This window comes from Bos grunniens, chromosome X (genome assembly GCF_055505025.1).
Source record: "Bos grunniens cultivar Pamir isolate PY7600 chromosome X, Bosgru_T2T1.0, whole genome shotgun sequence".
NCBI classification, from domain to species: domain Eukaryota; kingdom Metazoa; phylum Chordata; class Mammalia; order Artiodactyla; family Bovidae; genus Bos; species Bos grunniens.
Window position 1 is genome coordinate 28,705,713 of NC_141194.1, and position 24,632 is coordinate 28,730,344.

Consider the following 24,632-nt stretch of genomic DNA (forward strand, 5'->3'; position numbering starts at 1 on the left):
CTAAGGAAACTATTAGCAAGGTGAAAAGGCAGCCTTCAGAATGGGAGAAAATAATAGCAAATGAAGCAACTGACAAACAACTAATCTCAAAAATATACAAGCAACTCCTACAGCTCAACTCCAGAAAAATAAATGACCCAATCAAAAAATGGGCCAAAGAACTAAACCGACATTTCTCCAAAGAAGACATACAGATGGCTAACAAACACATGAAAAGATGCTCAACATCACTCACTATCAGAGAAATGCAAATCAAAACCACTATGAGGTACCATTTCATGCCAGTCAGAATGGCTGCAATCCATAAGTCTACAAGTAATAAATGCTGGAGAGGGTGTGGAGAAAAGGGAACTCTCTTACACTGTTGGTGGGAATGCAAACTAGTACAGCCACTATGGAGAACAGTGTGGAGATTCCTTAAAATACTGGAAATAGAACGGCCTTATGATCCAGCAATCCCACTGCTGGGCATACACACTGAGGAAACCAGAAGGGAAAGAGACACGTGTACCCCAGTGTTCATCACAGCACTGTTTATAATAGCCAGGACATGGAAGCAACCTAGATGCCCATCAGCAGATGGATGGATAACAAAACTGTGGGTACATATACATAATGGAATATTACTCAGCCATTAAAAAGAATACATTTGAATCAGTTCTAATGAGATGGATGAAACTGGAACCTATTATACAGAGTGAAGTAAGCCAGAAAGAAAAACACCAGTACAGTATACTAACACATATATATGGAATTTAGAAAGATGGTAACAATAACCCTGTGTACGAGACAGCAAAAGAAACACTGATGTATAGATCAGTCTTATGGACTCTGTGGGAGAGGGAGAGGGTGGGGAGATTTGGGAGAATAGCATTGAAACATGTATAATATCATGTATTAAACGAGTCGCCAGTCCAGGTTCGATGCACGGTACTAGATGCTTGGGGCTGGTGCCCTGGGACGACCCAGAGGGAGGGTATGGGGAGGGAGGAGGGAGGAGGGTTCAGGATGGGGAATGCGGGTATACCTGTGGCGGATTCATTTCGATATTTGGCAAAACTAATACAATATTGTAAAGTTTAAAAATAAAATAAAATTTAAAAAAAATTAAAAAAAATAAGCAGGGTGATAATAAAAAAAAGAAAGAAAAAAGGAAACAGTCCAGGTGTTGTGTATGCCTTCACAGGATTTGTTACAGAGTCAAGGAAATCATGAAAGAGACTGTGGAGACTGAAAGAGACATGAAAGGGTGGGAGGGGGTGCAGAGTCCCAAAATACAGATCTTGGAAAAACCCAAGAGCTAACAGACACTATAGCAGAGGAATTAACAAAATACCACTTGATGGAGATGGATGGTTCTGAACCAGAGCTGGATGATGAGGAACAAGATGTAGAAGAAGCAGTGCCAGAAAACAAATTGACATTAGACAATCTGGCAGAAGCGTTCTGAGGACTCAAGACTGCTTTTGACTCTTGTATGGCATGGACCCTTCTATGATAAAGGCGCTGAAAAGAAAGAAAGTGGTGGAAGGAGGACTGATAACACACAGAAATGTTTTTAGAGAAATGAAAAAGCAAAATCTTTAGACAGAAATTACAATGTATTTCCATAACGGTACACTGAGTGTGCCTGCTTCCCCTGCCTCCCCTTCCACCTCCTCTGCTCTTCCATCTCTGCCACTCATCAAGATCAACCCCTCCTCTTCCTCCTCCTCTTCAGCCTACTCAGCAAGAAGGTGTGAGGAATGAAGACCTACATTATGATCCACTTCCACTCAATGAGTAGTAAATAATCATTGTGCCATATGGGTAATCAGCTTATCTGTTGAGTATGTGTGTGAGTGTATTTGTTCTAAGAGCTAATAACTCTAGGCAAGGACTGTATGAGATGTTTCTGTGTCATCATCTTCATCATCACCACCAGCTAAGGATTCATCATGTAGAACATTGCGTGCAAGACTTGTATTGAAATGGATAGCCTACCATTGCATAGGCAGAAGGTGAGTGATATTTAATATAAAATTAATAATGTTTCTTTTTTTAACTGTTTTATGACTTTACTTTCAAGGAATTATATTACTGTACATTGTCCTACCTCTCTCTTGTGAGTGGATAAACATAAATGCATATCAGGCTGTCATCACAGGTGTTTTCTCTTAAAGTAACAATGTTTTCAGTACTCTATTATAAATATGACCATAATAGTGTATGATAGAAAAAAATTTTAGTGATTCATTCACTACTGTATATTCTCAGCTACCACGAAGCAATCCTATCAAGTACACTAGGCTGCTGCTACTGTTACTTCTAAGTCACTTCAGTCGTGTCCGACTCTGTGCGACCGCATAGATGGCAGCCCACCAGGCTCCCCCGTCCCTGGGATTCTCCAGGCAAGAACAATGGAGTGGGTTGCCATTTCCTTCTCCAATGCATGAGAGTGAAAAGTGAAAGTGAAGTTGCTCAGTCATGTCCGACTTTTAGCGACCCCACGGAATGCAGCCCACCAGGCTCCTTCCATCCATGGGATTCTCCAGGCAAGTGTACTGGAGTGGGGTGCCATTGCCTTCTCCGACACTAGGCTACTATAAAGCAATTATATTTCTTCTTCTTCATGATCAATGCTTGAATCATTATACCTGTAACTAAATATGAATTTCTTTTCACATTATGTTTTCAGTTTTGATATATAGTGTCTTGTATCTATAGTCTTTTGTGTCAGTAAGACAATATAGATGTAGGTACTGACAGACAATTCTTGTAAATGGATGCTGTAATCCTGTAGTACTGATAAACACAGTACTGTTATATTTTCTCTTATGATTTTCTTAATAACATTTTGCTGTCTCTAGCTTACTTTAGCATAAGTATACAGTAGAAAATACTTATAGTATACAAAATAAGCATTGACTGTTTGTCAGTCAGGCTTCCAGTCAACAGTAGGTTATTATTAGTTACGTGTGAACAGAGTCGAAAGAATACAGGGGGTTTTGACGGCATGGGGGTTTGGTGCCTCTAAACTCCACATGATGCAAGGGTTAATTGTTTATCCAAAGGAAGTGAAATCAGTATCTTGAAGAGACATCTTCACTCCTGTGTTCATTGCACCATTATTTACAATAGCCAGTATATGGTAACAACCCAAATATCTACCAACAGATATATGGATAAAGAAAATGTGGTAGACACAGACAAGGAGATATAATTTCACCTTAAAAAGGAAAGAAATTTTGTTATATGGGACAACATGGAGAAACCACAGGGACATTATTCTAAATGAAATAAGCCAGTCACAGAAGGACAAATGCTGCATGGTTCCACTTATATGAGGTATTTAAAGTCTTTAAACACATAGAAACACAGACGGGCCACAGGAGGGAGAAATGGGCAGTTGCTTTTCACTTGGTATTATGTTTCAGTTATTCAAGATGAATAAATTCCAGAGATTTGCTGTGCAACAGTGTGCCTGTTTTTAACAGTACTGTGCTGTGTGCCTAAAATTATAAGAGTAGATTTAATGTTAAATGTTTTTACCACAACAATAATTTGAAATTTTGATTGCCCTGCTCTCCAGTAGAGAGTAAGCTGATTAAGTTCAAGCATTTAGAAAAGAACTCTTTTATACTGTTAGTGAGAATGTCAATGGGTAAAGCCACTGTGGAAAACAGTATTGAGGTTCCTCAAAAAATTAAAAATTGAATTACCGTATGATTCAGCAAACCACTCCTGGGTATCTATCCAAAGGAGTTAAAATTACACTCTCCAAGAGATATCAGTATTCCCATATTTGTTGCAGCATTATTCACAATAACCAAAACAGGGAAGCAGCCTAAATGTCCTTTGATGGATGAATGGATAAATATATGGTATATACATATCATGGAGTGTTGTGTGTGTGTGTTCTCAGTCACTCAGTTGTGTCTGACTCTTTCTATCCCATGGACTGTAGCCCACGAAGCTCCTCTGACCATGGGATTTCCCAGGGAAGAATAGTGGAATGGTTGCCATTTCCTCCTCCAGGGGATCTTCCCAATCAAGGGATTGAACGCAAGTCTCCTGTGTGTCCTAAATTGGCAGGTGGATTCTGTACCACTGAGTTACCTGTGAAGCCTATAATGGAGTATTATTCAGCCTTAAAAAAAGGAAACTTTGTCATTTGCAATAACAGAGATGACCCAGAAGACATTGTGCTAAGTGAAATAATCCAGACACAGAAGGAGAAATAGATGATATCACTTAAATGAGGAATCTAAAATAGGCAAACTGATAGAAGCAGAGTAGGATGGTGATTGCCAGGGGCTGGGAGGAGGTGTAATGAGGAAGTGATTGTCAAAGGGCACTGATTTTCAGTTATATACAGTGAATAATTTCTAGGAATATACCGTGTAGCATAGAGCCTATAGTTAACAATTCCATATTGTACACTTAAAGATTTTCTAAAAGGGTAGATGTTACATTAATTGTTCAGGGGGTCTTATCCACTGGATCACCAGGGAAGTTCTGAGAATGAGGTTTATGGATGCTTACTAGTACTGTGGATGGTTTGGTTTTTTTTGTTTTTTGTTTTTTTAAATGGAACAACAGCAACCACCAAAACAAGATCTAGCCCCTGCCCGTTGAATTTTAGAATCTAGGAGGTACTATTACATAAAAATATGGTGAGATACTCTCTGACCAAAAGCAGCAGTCCCCAACCTGCAGGCCGTGGACCAGTACCTCCTGTGAGATCAGCAGTGGCATTTACATTTGAAATAAAGTTCACAATAAATGTACTGTGCTTGAATTACCCCAAAACCATCCCCCACTCCAAGTCTGTGGAAAAATTGTCTTCTACAAAACCAGTCCATGGTGCCAAAAAGGTTGGGGACTGCTGAAAGAACAAGTCAAAACCAGGGGTAAGGGGTGGGGCAGGCAGTTGGAGTTGAAAGCAAGTGTAAATGGCCTGCAGTGAGGCACTTTGGAGCCTTCTTGTTGTTCAGTCATTAAGTCATGTCCCACTCTTTGTGACTCCATAGACTGCAGCTCATCAGGCCTCTCTGCGCTTCACTGTCTCCTAGAGTTTTCTCAAACTCACGTCCATTGAGTCAGTGATGCCTTCCAACCATCTTCTCCTCTGCTGCCCACTCCTCTCCTGCCCTCAATCTTTCTTTCCTAGCATCGGGGTCTTTTCCAATGAGTCGGCTCTTCACATCAGGTGGCCAAAGTATTGGAGCGTCAGCTTCAGCATCAGTCCTTCCAATGAATACTCAGGGTTGATTTCCTTTTGGATGGACTGGCTTGATCTCCTTGCTGTCCAAGGGACTCTCAAGAATCTTCTCCAGCACCACAGTTTGAAAGCATCAATTCTTCAGCGCTCAGCCATCTTTATGGTCCAACTCTCACATCCATACATGACTACCGGAAAAACCATAGCTTTGAGTACAGGGACCTTTGTCGGCAAACGGATGTCTCCATTTTTTAATACACAGTCTTGCTTTGGAGCCTTAGGAAAATGTAAAGCCTTCAGCGAAGGCTGAAGTTGCCTGGTGGGCTACTCCCAGACAGTGGGAGTGGTGAGCACAGCCAGATCCTCAGATGGAGGGCCTCAGAAAATCCACAGTCTCCTGGATTGGTGACCTTTACACTGAGTTGAGGGAGCCAGAGACCTCTCCTTAAGGACCTACTCGATTATTTTATCTTGTGTGTAATTGGGCAAATTCTAGGCAAGTTCTAGATTTCTTGTTGGTACTTAAATATGTGGAAATATTCATTATTTAGATGAACTGGTATCTGGGAGGGAAGATAACTGGTCAATGACAAAAATTCTAAGAACTCTGAGTTGTTTCCAGCTGGGAAAGATTCTACCTCAGGCACATTCTATGTTACATCCTGTGATGGGAATGTTACATGATTGTCCTTGCTAGGCAACATTTAGTGCACTGTGATTATCTTTGTCTTGGAGTTTGGGTAATGTGCTAGAGTTCAGGGGGCTAGTGAAACAGCACGTGAAACAATTGACCAGCTTAAACTGGTTTGACCCTCTCAAATACATTGTTGATTAGTCACACCTTGAGTCATTTTACAAAGAAAGAACTGCATGTGTCCAAGAAGGAACACATGACCTCAGGATGACCCCGGAGCCAAGCTCTTCAGTCTGCAAAACTCAGAGAAGAGAAATATTGCACCGGGCCATTTACAAAGTGAGAATTCCTTCAAAGAGGAAAACGTGGCTTCCTCTAACCTGAGTAGCTGAAATGAAATTGAAGACTAGCCAATTAGCTTCCAGTTAGAAATTCCCGAGACCCCTTCAATTGCACCCAGGCTCCTGGATTGGAGAGAGATCTGATACCTTGCCTCCTGCATTGGTTGGCCTTGCAGTAAAGCTCTTTTCTCTAAAGCTCTTGCCATAAGTATTGACTTCTCTGAGCATCGGGCTTGAGCCCATGTTCCCTTAGTCTGAGCAGCCTTGTTGAGGTTTAGGACTTGTGACCATCTGCTTGATGCACTGTAGCCCCTGGTGGGCCCTCAACACCAACCCTGAGTGCCCACCTATACTGAGTTTGTCTAGAGAGTTGGCTCTCGGGTTCCTGTTTGCTAGCCATGGCACTCTGGGCTCCTCTGGCTTCTGGGGCTCCTTTCACTTTTAAGGAAGGAAACAGCTCCTGGATCAGACATCTTTGGGGTGAGTAAACTCCTTAAAATATGCCTATAACTAAATGTGCTATATGAAGTTAGAATGTGCCTGTAGTCTAATAATCTCATCAGGACTGCGTGTTAGAGAGGATGAGATGGTTGGATGGCATCACTGACTCAATGGGCATGAGTTTGAGCAAACCCGAGGAGAAAGTGAAGGATAGGGAGGCCTGGTATGCTGCAGTCCATTGGGTTGCACAGTCAGACATGACGAATTGATTGAAGAACGACAACACCACTGTGGGTTAGAGTCCCACCTAGGAGAGTTTCTTCTGTCTGATTAGAATCCTAAGGCTACAGTCGTGGGTTAAAGACCCACCCAAAAGAGGACAATGTCAGAGGTTAGAGCTACTGAGGTGCTCAAATGATTGGGTTAGAGCTCTGAACACTGGCTTAAGGTTCCAGGCCTTTGGATTTAATTGCCTATGTTTGTCTGTGTCTGACTGTTTTATGTGTTGGGATTGGCTAATAGGAGTTGGCTTTAATGGCACCCCACTCCAGTACTCTTGCCTGGAAAATCCCATGGATGGAGGAGCCTGGTGGGCTGCAGTCCATGGGGTCGCTAGGAGTCGGGCACGACTGAGTGACTTCACTTTCACTTTTCACTTTCATGCATTGGAGAAGGAAATGGCAACCCATTCCAGTGTTCTTGCCTGGAGAATCCCAGGGATGCTGGAGCCTGGTGGGCTGCCGTCTATGGGGTCACACAGAGTTGGACACGACTGAAGTGACTTAGCAGCAGTACTGAATTACTTTTATATATTTGTGCATGCGTGATGTTAAAAATGAAATTTTACCAGGAAAAATAGCCATTGGTTGTGGTCTTAAGGGGCATGGGCTACATAGAGGCCTTGGAGTGAATGTATTTCCCCTGGAAATTGCCCAGACATCTAGATTTGCTTGTCGGTGATCTCTGCTGGAGGGATAAAGTATTTAGGTCTTCTACCAGAAAGATTAAACCCCAGCATGCTCAGAAAGGAAGTGAGGAAATCGGTGTTTGAATGTGTGTGCTCCTGAATTGCTCTCTGAAAGTCAGCTCTGCCTGAGTCTAAGACAGCTTCCTCTTTCACTTTCTTCAATGGGATGCAATCACTGTCTCAGCCTCCTACTCACCAGGTAAGTTTTTCTACGTGGAGACTGAGACAGAGCCTGAACTTCTATAGGACCCTCCTCAGTAGACAAGCATGCCCTCAGCACATGGCCAGGCAGAAATACTAGGAGCCTGTGACCAAATGGGCTCCAGTCTTGGAACTGGTGGGACAGATTCCTTGGAAGCTGGGTAGCACATGTGCCTTTCAAGCTACAGTTTGACAACCACATATAATAATGGAAAACTTTTCAGGGTTCTTTAAGTGAACCCTCAGATCCAAGCTGGTCACCTTGAGACTATCCATTCTTCTCAGTGGTTTCTCCAGGGAACTCATACAGCCAACGCTTTCCAGAAACCAAACTAGGAGATGGAATTGGGTCCTAAATTAGGGGCGATGCCTCAAGGTTGCCCATTTTCTTCCTAGAGAGGAACAAAGCACTCTGAGCCGCAGAGAAGCCCTGAAGGCTTTCCTACAGCTCCCACGAATGCAAGGGCTTTCCAGGGAGACCTCAAGTTCCTGATAAGAGTGCTGGTTGACATCGACTTCAATCCATGAAGGCTGGGAAGAGGCAGCAAGCATTGGTTAAATACAGTTGGTCCAGGCTCTGTTTGCTGGCCAAAAGGTAAACTATTTTGAGCACTACAGTGGAAGAAATTGGTCAGTCAACTGCAGAGCTCAGTTTGGGCTGAGGAGTGGCCAGGAAGAGCCAAGACAGATGACCCAATAGTAATAAATTCCATCCAGGCACCAAAACGCCAAACTTCAAGCAGTAGCCTGAAAAGAGACATGTGAAGGAAACAAAGCCTCTGATAATCACCTTTCTTAAATATCAATTAATCCAACCTTGTCAGTCCTTATGTAACACTCTAGTCCTGGTGGTACAAAACTCTGGGACCTGGGATTATAATTTTCTACAGAATTTTAGACTCGTTAACCAAATTGAGGACGATTTCCCACAAGCTTGAAGAATGTACAAAGAGAAATGGGGGGATTGAAGCATAAAGCATTGACCAGTTTAAAGTGGTTTTGCCTCCTTAAAACAGGTTGTTGATTAACCAAACCTTGAGTTATTTTTAGAGGCAGCACTATGCATGTGCCAAAAAGGAGCCTATGTTTCCAGGATGACTGCAGAACCAAGAGGGTTCAGACTGTGGAACTCTCAGAGTAGGAATGTTGCCAGGGGAGAACTGTATGAAGTCCTTCAATGCGGAAAATCGGGCTTCTAGCAGCATGAATAGCTTACATGAACTAATTCAAGACTAGCCAATTAGCTTCCAAGTTTGCAGTTCCCCTAAACCCTTTCATTTTACCTCAAACTCTGGATTGAGGAGACAGATTTGAGAGCCCCACTTTTGTCTTCTTGCTACTCCACCTTGGATTAAAGTTTTTCTCTCAAGCCCGTTCCATAGTATTGGCTTCTATGTGCATCAGGCAGTGAGCCCTTGCTGGGGAACACTAGTGACTGATAGGCCTGGAATTAGATTCCTCTCTGAATTCCTCTAGATCTGATGCTGTTATACTCCTCTTGGCCTAAAACAGAGCTTGTGTTCCTTAACACTCGAAAGTATCTTGGGATAAAAGTAAGGACCCTGGATATATTCCAATACACTTCTTTAGTCACAAAGCCTTGAAGGCTACATCAATAAATGACAGGAATAAAGAAGAGAAACAGATGATAGGGACAGGAAGATCGTCCTCTGTGCAGTGTCAGATAACCTCATTCAGAATAGCACAAAACCATCTTAGATGTTTTTTTTCCTTTAGAATTGTACTCATCTCTGATATGGTGACTTGGGTTCTAGATTACTGCAATAAAGTGAAAATTGCCATAGAATAAATCATTAGGAATTTGGGGGATTCCCAGTGCTTATAAAACTTGTTAAGCCTATTGTACACTTACTAGAAGATGTCTAAAAAATGCACATAGCTTAATTTACAAATGTAAGGCAGTTACAATAGTAACAAAGACAACTAATCAGAGCACCATAAGAAATAAAATAAGGAAAGAGTTTAAAATATTTAAAGAAGTAACAACATGTGGAACAGGGACCCCAAGTGAATACATGATGTTGGGAAATGATGCCATAGACGTGTTCAATGCACGGTTACCATAAACTTTCAGTTTGTAACGAAACACAGTATTTGTGATGCATGATTACATGCAGTAGAATGTTTGAAAATTATGCCTGTCAATCAATTAAAACAAGTCATGAAAAGAGACTGACTCTGGCTTTTGAAAAGGATGGAACAGCATTTTTCTCTGGGAAGGCATCCCATTTTGCCCTCTGCCTTCTGTGTTATTTTACCCATCTCAGATCAAGTCTGGGGCATGAAACTGTAAGGTTTGCATTAGGGACACTGCTGAAGAGTTTGCCGGAATGTGGTGCTCCCCAGGAATCCTTTAATCTAAGAGATAGACAAAATTTGGGCTCCCATAGGTGAGGACTGGAGAAACAAGCACCATAAAATACAGGTCATTCAGAGACCTACCCAAACTTGCTCTCAGGCCTAGAATGATAATCCTTGTAGCTCTCTGTGAGGTCAAAGTCTCAGTCTAAGAAAAATGGCCTCAGTTCAGTAGAGGGAGAATCTCAGGTTGGAGGGTCAGGCCCCAGGACTGGCCAGGACCATGGTGAGGTCCCTGAGTGAAGAAAGAAGTATCACTAGACCCACAAATGAGGAGGCTTTACAGACCCCTGCCCCTATTCCTAACCCCAGAGGCTCCAGGCAGAGTTATAGGGATGAGAAGCCTCTTCATTTCTATCTGGTCTCAGCGAGGGAATGGATGGAACCCCAGTTCTGAGGAGGGTGGCATCATGGCCATCACCACTGGGAAGATGAGGACCATCACTGCTGATGAGAGGGTCTCTCCCACCAAAGAGGAAGGCTCACAAAGTGGCTCTGCCCCTGTCAAGGAGAGATGCACAGAGAAGTGCCCTGATTCCCCACTAGGGATTCGGAGAGGTGAAGGCTTCGTTTGGGGGCAGGAGGACTCCAGTCCATAGTGCTAAGGGTCCTGGGCTCTGACAGACGGCATGGTGAGGACCCTAAGGGATGACCCAGAGACCGCTGAACACTGAATGACGGGGTCCCCACGAGCCCCGCCCCTTCTGTCATCCCTCAGAGATCGTGCACAGGGCAGCCATAGCCGGAAGCGTCTCTGCAAAACTTCCGTGCTGGTGGCGAACAGCTCGGACTGATGTTCAGCGTGTTCATGTGGCTAAGAGTGGATTCCCAGGACTGATGGGAAGGCAAGGTGAGGACCTGAATGTGGACTCAATTGACCATTCCCCCATCCTGTAACAAAGATAACTCCCAAAGTCTCATCTCTGTGATCGGAAGGGGATGGTTCTACAACTCTCTTAGGCTGATTTCTTCGGTACGTCTTGATCCAAGGCATTCTGTAAGACAAGCGATTACTTGATTCTGTAAATGAAGAAAACCTAGGCCCTAACTCCAGTCACTGGGAGAGCGCCGAGTGCGAACGAGGCATGGGGCAGTAAAGATGGAGACACAAAGCGGCACCCATGCACTCAATTCCCGGACTTCTCCCCTGCCGAAACTCTAAGAGGTGAAACTTTGTTTGGAGGCTTGTGGACACAGTTCAGGAAATGGAGGAGTGTCAGACTCTGAGAGATACGAAGATGGGGACTCTGAGGACTGTAGAACACCCCGCCAGGCTTCTTCCCTCCCCCCAACCCCACCCCTTCTGTCAGCTATCAGAGATCCTGGGTATCACAGCTTTGAGAGGTGAGGAAGAGAGGGCCCAAGCCAGCGGATGTCCCAGTGTTCCTCCAACAATTCTTCCCACACCTAATGAAGCTGAGCCAAATTCTGTACTTTGTGGCTGAAGATAGCATTCAGTGTTCTATAAGTAGTATAGAATTGGGCATCCCAGAGGGTGCACAGTGTATAATTCCTTGGGGTTTGTGTTCGGTATGAGGAATTTAGAGATAAATCTGTGTTTTTATGTTCTTGCTACTTTTCAAAGGTTGCTCCTCAAAGCTTATAATCTAAGTGTACCAATGACATGAGTCACACTTACTATTGTTTATTGGTCTTAAGGATAAGAGTTTCTCTGTTGTGTTAAACAAATGGTAAAGCTTCCATCTTATTTAATAAGCTGGTGCAAGATAACATGGCATTACAATATGTTATTTCCTTGACAATATGAAAAAATTAAGCAGTGCAATATGTGGGATCAAGAAATAGAGGGAAAGTAAGATGGATGGTATTTTGTTTCCTCATCTTTTCTAGTTGTGTTTTACAAAATTATAAGTGACTGTGTATGCTTCGTTAATTCAAAAATGTAAAATTAAATTCTAAGAAATTCATCCTCATGCTCACAGACTCATTTATTCCCTAAACAGCAATTGAGCCTCTGCTCATAGAAGACTCCATGCTAGTACTTGGAGAGCTGAGAAAAAGATCTAGCCACTGACCATAAAATTATAGAGTCGAGAAGTAGCTGTCATGTAAAGGAAATGGTGACATGACAGCAGTCAAATGTGAATTCCCTGATGCAAGGGAGTGGTGGGCCTTGGGAAAGTATAAGTCTTTCGGTGGGAAGTAATTATAAGTTGTGTGCATGGCGGGCTGGATGAGGCTGTGGTAATCGTGACCAGGGACCAGGTTCTCACATGGTGGGCTGCATAGTTAAAGACAAAGCCTGGGATGGGAAACTGCCCTTAACAGTTACAGGCACACTTCACTCTGTTGCATGTTGCTTTATTGTATTTCACAGGTACTGCTTTTCTTTTCTTTGTTCTTTTTCTTTACCAAATTAAAAGTTTGTGTTAGTCAACCTTGCTTCCAGCAAGTCTTTCAGCTCCATGTTTCCAACAGCATTTGCTCACTTCATGTCTGTGTGTCACGTTTTGATACCTCTTGCAATGTTCACACCCTCAACAGCAAAAATGATGGACTCAATGAAGGCTCAGATAGTGGTTAGCATCTTTTTTGTTTTAGCAAAGAGGTGTTTCTATTTAAGACATCAGGGATTGGGGGCAAGAGGAGAAGGGGACGACAGAGGATGAGATGGCTGGATGGCATCACTGACTCGATGGATGTGAGTCTCAGTGAACTCTGGGAGTTGGTGATGGACAGGGAGGCCTGACGTGCTGCAATTCATGCAGTCGCAAAGAGTCAGACACGACTGAGTGACTGATCTAATCTGATATTGTTCTGAGGCACAATGCTATTGCCCACTTAATAACCTATAGTATAGTATAAACATAAATTTCATGAAAGCACTGGAAACCAAAAAATTTGTATGACTCAATTGTGATATAGACTTTCCTTTGGGGATTGAGACCCAAACCTGCAGTATTTTCTGAGTCTGCCTGTGCTTTGGGATTGTGAGTAAATCAGAGAGAAATCATGTGAAGCTGGCATGGAATGTGTCCTGTGCTGTTATTCCAGTACAGGGAAACCCTGTGCAGATTAGATGGTTTATTCATGTTTTCTCCTGTCTGTGGAGTTTCCCAGAAATCAGGGTGGCACTCCCCTGAGGTGGGATGATGCCTTGAAGCTGCTGGACTGGCACACTCTGCCCTTGGTGGGGGATCTAGAGCCCACGCAACTAAAATAATAATAATAATTGAAATCAAGTTATCTTGACTGTAATGTGGCAAACAATAGGGAAGGAATAGACACTTGTGTGTGGTTACATGAATGAAAGTGGGAGTGGTTTATGAAAAAGGTCAAGTGAGAGATAGGTAAGATTGGGGCCCTTGAAACATTTTGGAGCTTTCTGTTACATCCACTGAGGATGTCTACCTCATGGTGACCTTCAGTGGCATACTCCTAACTGGGATATGCTAGTTTTCCTTGCTAACCAGTATTTTTCTGATTTATTTATTGATGAGTTTGGAGATAAGTCTACTCCTGTGAAATGACCACCACAGTTTATGCCATAAACATATCCATTACCTCCAAAATTTCCCTCTCATCCTTTTTTAAGTTTATTTTTAATCGGAGTATAGTTGCTTTACACTATTGTGTTGGTTTCTGCCATACATCAACATGAATCGGCCATAGGTATACATATGTCCCCTCCCCCTTGAACATCCCCCCACCTCCGACTTCTTCCCACCCGTCTAGGTTTTCACAGAGCACCAGTTTGAGCTCCCTGCATCACCCAGGAAATCCCCATTGGCTGTCGATGTTCCATATGGTAATGTGTATGTTTCAGTATTACTCTCGGTTTGTCCCTCCCTCTCGTCCACCCCTGTGTCACCAAGTCTGTCCTCTATGTCGGCATCTCCATCCTGCCCTGCAAATACATTCATCAATGCTGTCTCCTAGGTTCCATGTATATGTGTCAGGATACGATGTTTATATTTCTCTTTCTGACTTTCTTCACTCTGTATAATAGGCCCTAGGTTCACCCACTACATTGGAACTCACTCAAATATGGTCTTTTTATGGCTGAGTAGTACTTCATTGTATATAGAAACCAGAGCTCCTTTATCCATTCAGCGATGGACATTTGGGTTGCTTCTGTGGCCTATCTGTTGTAAATAGTGTGGCAATGAATATTGGAGTACATGTGTCTTACTCAGTTATGGTTTCCTAAGGGTTTATGCCCAGTAGTGGGATGGTTGGGTCATGTGGTAGTTTTAGTCCGAATTTTTAAGGAAACTTCATACTCTTCTCCATAGAGGCTGTATCAATTTAAATTCCCACCAACAATGCAAGAGAGTTCCCTTTTCTCCACACCCTCTCCAGCATTTATTGTTTATAGACTTTTTGATGATGGCCATTTTGACAGATGACTTCTCACACTTTATGTTTTGTGTCTGGGATAAGAACACTTGCCATAAGATTTGACCTCTTAGACAGTATAAAATATAGTATTTTTAACTATATTTTTAACTATTTTTAACTCTAAGTATTTTTAACTATAATATATATATACATTATATATATATAATATAATAACTGCTATATTATATAGTAGATCCTAGAACTTATTCATTTTGTATAATTAAACTTTGTAACGTTTGATTAATACTGAGAATTGGAATACTGCCCCCTGTATCAGTGAATAAACACTGTCAGTTATCGACAGTTGCAGCCACCACGGATGGTGAACTCTGAGGGAACACAGGATGTAAAAATACAGGATACGGGCCCCAGATATGTGAAGTTCATATCAAAGGAATGATTTCAGTGAGCCCCGATTCTTGCATCTTTCCATATATGAAAAAGGTCTAAATTCCTTAACCAGAGTTATCTGGTTTTCCTTCATTTATCTTAATCTTTTTATATTCAGACTACCTGCCCTTTGTTGCAAAACTTCGATGTAACCTGGCTCCTCCCCTCCCTTCTTTTTAGCAGTTCTCTCAGGGTTACTTGAGACGCCTCCTGGGTTGAAGTCCTAAACGTTTGTACCAAAGGGAACATACCTGTCAGCTTTTAGGCTGTGAATTTTTGGTTTTTTTCTTTTATTTATTTTAATTGGAGGCTAATTACTTTACAATATTGTAGTGGCTTTTGCCATACATTGACATCAATCAGCCATGGGTGTACATTGTTCCCTTTCCTGACCCCCCTCCCACCTCCCTCCCCATCCCATCTCTCAGGGTCATCCCAGTGCACCAGCCCTGAACACCCTGTCTCATGCAGAGACTGTGAATGTTTTTTAAGTCTACAATTCCTTCTCATTCACCCTCCCATAGACCATGGTAACCATTACTCTGCTCTCTGTTTTTGTGACTTTGACCATTTTAGATTCTTCATATAAATGACATGCAGTATTTGTCCTTCTGTGTCTGGCTTATTTCACCGTAGCAGAAGGTCCTCTAGGTTTATCCACGCTGTCATAACTGGGGAGGTTAGCTTCTTTTTAAGGCTGAATGGTGTTCCATTATATGTATATTTTGCATCTTCTTTGTCCATTCATCTGTCACTGGACACCTAGAATGTTTCCCTTTCTTGGCCATTGTGAGTAGTGCTGCAATGAACATGGGAGTGCAGAGCTCTCTTCGAGGTCCTGATTTCAGTAGTGGAATGTGGAAAGTATTATGTGTTATTTTTGATTTTTTGAGGAACTGCTATACTGTTTTCCCTGTAAATTGGCTGTACCAATTTATATTCGTACCAGCAGTGTTGAGTATGTATAGTTTACTAAGAAACTTGCAAACTGTCTTTCAAAGTGGCTCTACCATTTTGCATCACCACCACCGAGGAGTGAGAGTTCTTGTTGATTCACCTCCTTACCAGCATTTGATGTTGTCAGTCCTTTGAATGCTGGCCATTCTGAAAGGGTTGTTGTGATATCTGCTTGTTTTTTTAATTTGCAGTTCCCTAATGGTATATGGGGAGAAGGCAGTGGCACTCCACTCCAGTACTGTTGCCCGGAAAATCCCATGGATGGAGGAGCCTGGTAGGCTGCAGTCCATGCGGTCGCTAAGAGTCAAACATGACTGAGCAACTTCACTTTCATTTTCCACTTTCATGCATTGGAGAAGGAAATGGCAACCCACTCCAGTGTTCTTGCCTGGAGAATCCCATGGATGGAGAAGCCTGGTAGGCTTCAGTCCATGGGGTTGCACAGAGTCAGACACAACTGAAGCGACTTAGCAGCAGCAGCAGCAGCAATGGTATATGATGTGGAGCATCTTTCCATATGCTTGTTTGCCATCTCTGTATCTTCTTGGGCAAGGTATCTATTCCTATCTTTTGTCCATTTTTTATTAGATGTTAGTTTTCTTCTTATTAATATTAAGAGGTCTTTGTATATTTTAGATTAGAGCCTTCATCAGATATGTCTTTTGCAAATATTTTCTCCCAGACTATGGCTCATCTTCTAGTTCTCTTGGTGTATTTTTATAGAGCAGAAGTTGAAGGGAATAAAATCTACCTTATCAATTATTTCTTTCATGGATCCCCATCACTTTTTTCTGTGATGATATTTTGTGGATTGGTTTGCTCTGTGGCACATGGGATCTTAATTCCCCATCCAGGGTTTGAACTCACAGCCCTTGCACTGGAGGCACAGTGTTTGTAAAATTTTAGCTTTTTTATTTTGTGTTGGGGTATAGCAAATTAACACTATTGTGACAGTTTTCAGGTGAACAGTGAAGGGACTCAGCCATACATATACACGTATCCACTCTCCCCCAAACTTCCATCAGTACTGCCACATAATACTAAGCAGAGTTCCCTGTGTTATACGGTACATCCTTGTTGCTTATTCATTTTAAATATAGCAGTGTGTACATGTCCATCGGAAATCCCCTAACTATCCCTGTCCCACATCCTTCCCCAGCGACAACCATAAATTTGTTCTCTGAGACTGTAAGTCTATTTTGTAGTTAAATTCATCTGTATCATCTCTTTTTAAATTATACATCTAAGATATGTCATATAATATTTCTCCTTCTCTGTCTGAGTCACTTCAACCAGTAACGATCTCTAGGTCCATCATGTTGCAGATTGGCGGTTGCCACAAGAAGGGGTTGGAGGATGGATGAAATGGGTGTAAGTGACCAAATGGAATAAACATTCACAACTTTCACTTACAAAATAAAATAGCCCTAGTGTTATTGCCTGGAGAATCCCAGGGATGGGGGAGCCTGGCGGGCTGCCGTCTATGGGGTCGCACATATTCGGACAGACTGAAGCGACGTAGGAGCAGCAGCAGCAGCAGGGATATAATGTACAGCATGATGACTGTAGTTAATCATTGCTGTTGCTAGTGGCCAAGTGGTTTCCCACTCTCTGCAACCCCATGGATTGTAGCTTGCCAGCCTCCTCTGTCTTTGGAATTTTCCATGCAAGAATACTGGATTAGGTTGTCGTGTCCTCCTCCAGGGCATCTTCCCGACCCAGGAATTGAACCCGCCTCTCCTGCATCAACAGGCAGATTCTTTAGCACTGCGCCACCAGGGAAGCACATAGTTAATAATTCTGTATTGTATATGTGCAAGTTCCTGAGAGAATATGTATTTTTTTTTATTTTATTTTTTAAGTTTACAATATTGTATTGGTTTTGCCATATATAAAAATGAATCCGCCACAGGTATACATTTGTTCCCCATGGTGAACCCTCCTCCCTCCTCCCTCCCCATACCATCCCTCTGGGTCGTACCAATAACCCTGTGTACGAGACAACAAAAGAGACACTGATGTATAGAACAGTCTTTTGGACTCTGTGGGAGAGGGAGAGGGTGGGATGATTTGGGAGAATATATATATTTTTAAAGTGAGGTATAGTTGTTGTGGGCTTCCCTGGTGGCTCAGATGGCAAAGAATCTGCCTGCAATGTAGGAGACCTGGGTTTGATCACTTAGTCAGGAAGATCTCCTGGAGAAGGGAATGGTTACCCACTCCAGTGGGTAATTCTTACTTGGAGAATTCCATCGATAGAGGAGCCTGGCAGGCTACTCTCCTTAGGGTCAAAAAAAGTTGAACAAGACTGAGCAACTAACATTTTCACTTCATTTTCATAGATGATGTACAATATTTTATGTTTCAGGGACACAACAAAGTGATTCACAATTTGTAAATGTTATGTTGCATTTATAGTTATTATAAAATATTGGTATATCCCCTTTGTTTTGCAATATATCCTTGTAGCTTATCTATTTTATACATATTAGTTTGCACCTCTTAATCTTCTATCCCTGCCCTTACCCTCCCCCTTGCTGCTCTCCCCGGTAACCACTGCTAGCTTGTTCTCTGTATCTGTGAGTCTGCTTCATCTCCCTAGTCTGTTTTATTTTTTAATTCTCCATATAAACGGTATTATACAGCATTTGTCTTCCTCTCTCTCACATATTTCAGTTAACATAATGCTTTCCAATCGATCCATGTTCTTGAAAATGGCAAAAGTTCATTCTTTTTTATAACTGAGTAATATTCCATTGTATGTGTGTGGATCTTTTAGAATTAGTGGTTTTTTTTTTTTTTTTTTCATTTGTAGCAGTAATTTAAAGTAAGTTGAGCGCCGAAGAATTGATGCTTTTGAACTGTGTTGTTGGAGAAGACTCTTGAGAGTCCCTTGGACTGCAAGGAGATCCAACAAGTCCATTCTAAAGGAGATCAGTCCTGGGTGCTCTTTGGAAGGAATGATGCTAAAGCTGAAACTCCAGTACTTTGGCCACCTCATGTGAAGAGTTGTCTCATTGGAAAAGACTGTGACAGAGGATGAGATGGCTGGATGGCATCACCGACTCAGATGTGAGTCTGAGTGAACTGCGGGAATTGGTGATGGACAGGGAGGCCTGGCATGCTGCACTTCATGGGGTCGCAAAGAGTCACCTGAGCGACTTAACTGAACTGGAAGTTTATTCAAGCTTTAATGCAGGTTATTCTGACTTTAAGGTAGCATCACATGGCATACTTCTGAGTACATTCCTGAAAAATTCTTTTGTACTTATTTCTGTTTTATAGGTCTATGCAACGTCTGGCACTGGGGAGGCTATCATCTGGGTTCAGATCACATAGCAGTGAACAAATGGATACCAGAACTTTAGAAATCATGAAAGCAAGAGACCACAGTGATCCTAGAGTAGCGAACCAAGTGTTGCCATTAGTTTTCATCTCTGGATGATAAATTCTGTTGCAAATGCAACCTAGGTAGTATGAACGGATAGTCTTTAGGGAAATGAATTGTCACAGAGAATAAACTGCCTTGATATGTATGGGTTGCCATTCTTTTCCGTAATTGTGATTTGCCCATGAAATGTATCATCCCCAACTGGACCTGCAGAATATTGTCCTGGAGGGTCACTGGCCCCATCACTAAGTTCCTTAGTAATCCATTTCAGCGCCACAGTCTGTGCTTTTTGTCTGACTCCTCGCTGTCTCGGTGTGTGCTCAAAGGTCTGGCCAAAACTCCTGATTATCTGGTGGCTGGGAAGGACTATCTCTTCATGTCACACTGGCTGTGCCAGTCACAGGTGCCTTCGTAATAACCAGGGAGGTTGGACTGGGGTGGGGTCACTGGGAGAGAGTAGACGAGGCTGGAGGTGAAGGGGCGATGAGCAGTGGAAACCCTTAGACTCAGAAAAGCATCAAGTACCTGATGGAGACCATCCAAATTAGTGGGTTCTTTTTTTTTTTTTTTTTTTCAGATACACAACCAGGCGTGGGATTGCTGGGTCATGTGTTAGTTCTGGTTTTAGATTTTGAGGACCCTCCTTACTGTTATCCATGGTAGCTGCACCAATTGACATTCCCACCAACAGTGTGCAAATCTTGTCCACACGCTCACCAACATTTGTTAATTCTGTTCCTTTTCAATGATAGCCCTTCTGATAGGTATAAGATAATACCTCATTGTGGTTTAAATTTGCATTCATATGATGATTAATGATGTTGAACATCGTTTCATGTGCTTCTCAGCTATTTGTATGTCTTCTTTGGAAAAATGTGTATTTAAGTCTTCCGCCCATCTTTTTCTTGATTTTTTTTAAACTGTTATATCAACTGTTTATATATTTTGGATATTAACCCTTTATTGCTTACATCATTGGCAAATATTTTATCCCATATAATAGGTTGGCTTTTCATTATGTTGATGGTTTCCTTTGCTGTACAAAAGCTTTTAACTTTAATTACAACCCATTTATTTATTTTTGCTTTTATTTCCCTAGCTTTAGGAGACAGAACCAAAAAAATATTGTTATGATTTATGTCAAAGAGTGTTCTGCTCATATTATCTTCTAAGAGTTTTATGGTTTCCACTCTTATAGCTAGGTCTTTAATCCCTTTTCAGTTTACTTTTGTATATAGTGTTAGAGAATATACTGATCTCATTCTTTGAGAGCTACATGTCAAAGAATGAGATTGGAGTGTAAATACAGTTTGGTAATGTCAGAAAATTAAATGTGCTTTTATATTTGGGCCAGTAATTCAGTGTTTTCAGAAATTAATTCTGAAGAGACATCCACAACCATATGAAAATATGTAAATGCCTATGCACATGTTAATTGAGGGAACATGATATATCCACAGAGTGGAGTACTACAAAGCTACAAAAAGGAATGAGTACAATTTTCTAAACTAATATGGAGTGCTTCCATGATAGATATATAAAAGAATGTGGGAGTCTGGGGCTAATGTCAATGATACCAAGTGCAGTGCTTTCCCATTCTGGTATGAAGAGACTTTGACAGCTGAAGAAGGAGAGCCAGAGCCAGAGCTGCAGCCAGGGCTCCTATGGTGCCAGGGCCAGTGCACTTTCCAGAGCATGTCCAAATTTCCTCCCACCCCTAGTGAAGTCTGAGCAGATACTTCACACTGCATTTCAAGAAAGCAGGCAATCTTCCCACTAGCGGAGGGCCACGGTGGGGCTCATGGAAATTCAGCATATAACGTATTTATTTGTGTTCCTATACAATATGCACAAATTGGAGGTTTTTCTTTTTTCTGTTTTTTAAATATTGTTCCTTTTAATTAAAGATGTGTTTAGCTTCAGAGTCCAAGTACACTAATGGCACAGCTCCGACATGTACTGCAGATTATCAAGTTGAAAACTAAGAAATTTCGTATTACATAGCACAGACTGAAATCCTTGAATCATTTCTTGTCATTCGGAACAAGATAACATGATATTGCAATATGGATTTTTTTGTGAAAATGGAAATTTTTCCACAGTGAAGTCTGTGTGATTATCAGATACAGAAAAAAATCTTAAGAGGTATTCACTTCTTCGTTTGTTTTATTTGTTTAGTCTTTCTTTGTAAAATTGAAGTTTATTTATCTGGATTGGCTTTGCTTATTTAAGAACGTGGGAGAAGTGAAATCCCAGTAACATTGCTTTCTTTCACACTTGCACTATAGTTGTTCAAATATCAATTTAGCATCTGCTCTTTGGAAGGCTTCTGGGTGGTTTTGGGGATGCTAAGAAAAATAAACTCAACCCCTTCTTATAGAATTCTAGCGTCTCAAGAGCAGCATTCAATAAAGTAGCTGGTGAACTGATATCTAGGGGCCCAATAAAAATGAGGTGTAAGGGGGAGGAGCCAAGATGGCGGAGGAGTAGGACAGGGAGAACACTTTCTCCCCCACAAATTCATCAAAAGAGCATTTAAACGTCGAGTAAATTCCACAAAACAACTTCTGAATGCTGGCAGAGGACATCAGGCACCCAGAAAAGCAACCAAACTCTTCGAAAGGAGCTAGGAAAAAATATTAAAAACAAAAAAAAAAGAGACAAAAGAGGGAGAGACGGAGTTCCGTCCCGGGAAGGGAATCTTAAAAAGAGAGAAGTTTCCAAACACCGGGAAACCTTCTCACTGCCGAATCTGTGCTGAGCTTTGGAAGCACAGAGGGCAACATAACAGGGAGAAAAAATAAATAAACAATTAAAACTCGCAGATTGCGAGCCCTACGGTAACTCCCCCAGTGGAGAAGCAGCGCAGACGCCTGCATCCGCCATTAGCAAGCCGGGGCTGGGCAGGGAGGCGAGGCGTGGGCTGCATTGCTGAGAGTAAGAATCTGGCCTGAATACCCTGAGCGCTATCTGAGTGAAATAATTTGGGCTAGCAAACCAGACTGTGGGATATCTACCACGCGAAAAGCCAGCCCTAACCTATGACACCGCCAGGCCCGCGCACGGAACAAAGGACTGAACAGAGATAGCCGGCTGCAGATCTTCCCCCTCCGGTGACAGGCAGCCAGAGCCGGAAGGGGGCAATCGCAGCCCCAGAGAGACATTATCTATAAAACTGTAAACAGGCTTCTTTGCTAACTAAAACTTCTTGGGGGTCTGGACAGTCAACATCTGCCTGAGAAGGTGCGCCGGTTTTACACCCAGATAACCGAGTGGCGGGGAGGCGATAAGTCGCAGCATTGGCGCTCGCCAAACACCTCATCACCTGAGCTGCTCGGACCTGGGAAGAGCACAAAACGCAGGCCCAACTGAGTCTGCGCCTCTGAGGACTACCCGAGTGCCTGAACCTGAGTGGCTTGGACCTGGGAGGTGCATGCAGCCCAGGGCCAGCCTCGGATTGTTCCCGGTGAAACAACCTAGAGTCCGAGCAGTGTGGACAGGGAGGCTACACACGCCGTGAGCAGGGGCAGACCCAGGGTGGCTGAGGCACTGCGAGCCCACGCCAGTGTTATTTGTTTGCAGCATCCCTCCCTCCCTCCCCACAGCGTGACTGAACAAGTAAGCCTAAAAAAAAAAAAAAAGTGTCCTCCACCGTGCCCTTTGTGTCAGGGCGGAAACCAGATACTGAAGAGACTAGCAAACAGAAGAAGATATAACAGAGGGAAACACCTTGGAAGCTACAGGCAATAGATCAAAACCCTGTGGTTACTACGGACTACATAGGAAGGGGCCTATAGATCTTGAGAAATATAAATCTGACCAAGGAACTAGCCAAAAATGAACTGAACCCACAACACCCACAAAAAAAAAAAAAAAAAGTCCTAGATATATTTTTATTATTTTTACAATCATTCTTTCTTTTTTTTTTAATTAAAAAAAAATTTTTTTAAAGTCCTCTATTGTTCCTTTAATTTTCACTTTTATAACCTATTACTTTGCAAAAAAAAAAAAGACCCTATTTTTTTCTTCTTCAGCAAACTTCATATATATATATTTTATAATTTTTTGACCTTGTTTTTTTTGTTGTTGTTTTTTTTTGTTTTTGTTTTTTCTTCTTTTCTTTAACATTGTATTTTTGAAATTCCAAACTCTACTCTAGATTTTTAATTTTCGCTTTTTGGTATATGTTATCAATTTTGTACCTATAGTTTTTTTCATATAATTTCTGTGACTTTTTTTTTTCTTCTTCTCTGTTTCTTTCTTTTCTTCTTTTATATAACATTGTATATCTGAAATTCCAAACTTTACTCTAGATTTTTAATTTATGCTTTTTGGTATTTGATATCAATTTTGTACCTGTATTTTCTTTATAATTTTTGTGACATCGTTCGTATTTGTTTGTTTGTTTTCTCTCTTTATTTTTCTTCTTCTTCTTTTTTTTTTTTTAACATTGTATTTTTGAAATTCCAAACTCTACTCTAGATTTTTAATTTTTGCTTTCTGGTATTAGTTTCAATTTTGTACCTGTACTTTCTTTATAATTTTCGCGACCTTGTTTGTTTTTGTTTGTTCGTTTTTTCTCTCTTTTTTTTTCCTTCTTCTTTTCTTTAACATCGTATTTTTGAAATTCCAAACTCTACTCTAGATTTTTAATTTTTGCTTTCTGGTATTAGTTATCAATTTTGTACCTGTACTTTCTTTATAATTTTCGCGACCTTGTTTGTTTTTGTTTGTTCGTTTTTTCTCTCTTTTCCTTCTTCTTTTCTTTAACATCGTATTTTTGAAATTCCAAACTCTACTCTAGATTTTTAATTTTTGCTTTTATGTATTTGTTACCAATTTTGTACCTTTAAGGACCCAATCTTCAGGACCCATTTTTCACTAGGGAGTGAGATTACTGGCTTGACTGTTCTCTCTCCCTTTGGACTCTCCTTTTTCTCCACCAGGTCGCCTGTGTCTCCTCCCTAACCCCTCTCTACTCTACCCAACTCTGTGAAATTCTGTGTGTTCCAGACGGTGGAGAACACTTAGGGAACTGATTACTGGCTGGATCTGTCTCCCTCCTTTTCATTCCCCCCTTTTATCCTTCTGGCCACCTCTGTTACCTTCCTCCTTCTTCTCTTCTCTGTATAACCCCGTGAACATCTCTGAGTGGTCCAGTTGTGGAGTGCACATAAGGAAGTGACTACTGGCTAGCCCACTCTCTCCACTATTGATTCACCTCATCTCATTTGGGTCACCTCTAACTCCCTCCTCCCTCTTCTCTTCTCCATGTAACCCTGTGAACCTCTGTGAGTGACCCTCACTGTAGAGAAACTTTTCATCTTTAATGTAGATGTTTTATCAATGGTGCTGTATAGAAGGAG

The 24,632-nt window shown here is 41.8% G+C and overlaps 1 protein-coding gene across 1 annotated transcript in view; it reads left to right on the top strand.

Moving 5' to 3' along the window:
* Positions 1 to 6,266: 6,266 nt before the first annotated feature.
* Positions 6,267 to 24,632, top strand: part of LOC147340065 (melanoma-associated antigen B4-like) — a 31,177-nt gene continuing 12,811 nt past the window's right edge. Inside the window, exon 1 of the mRNA XM_086388406.1 lies at positions 6,267 to 6,658. Within this exon, the coding sequence (XP_086244532.1) occupies positions 6,577 to 6,658 (82 nt within the window). The 5' untranslated portion in view covers positions 6,267 to 6,576. The remainder of the gene's footprint in view (positions 6,659 to 24,632) is intronic.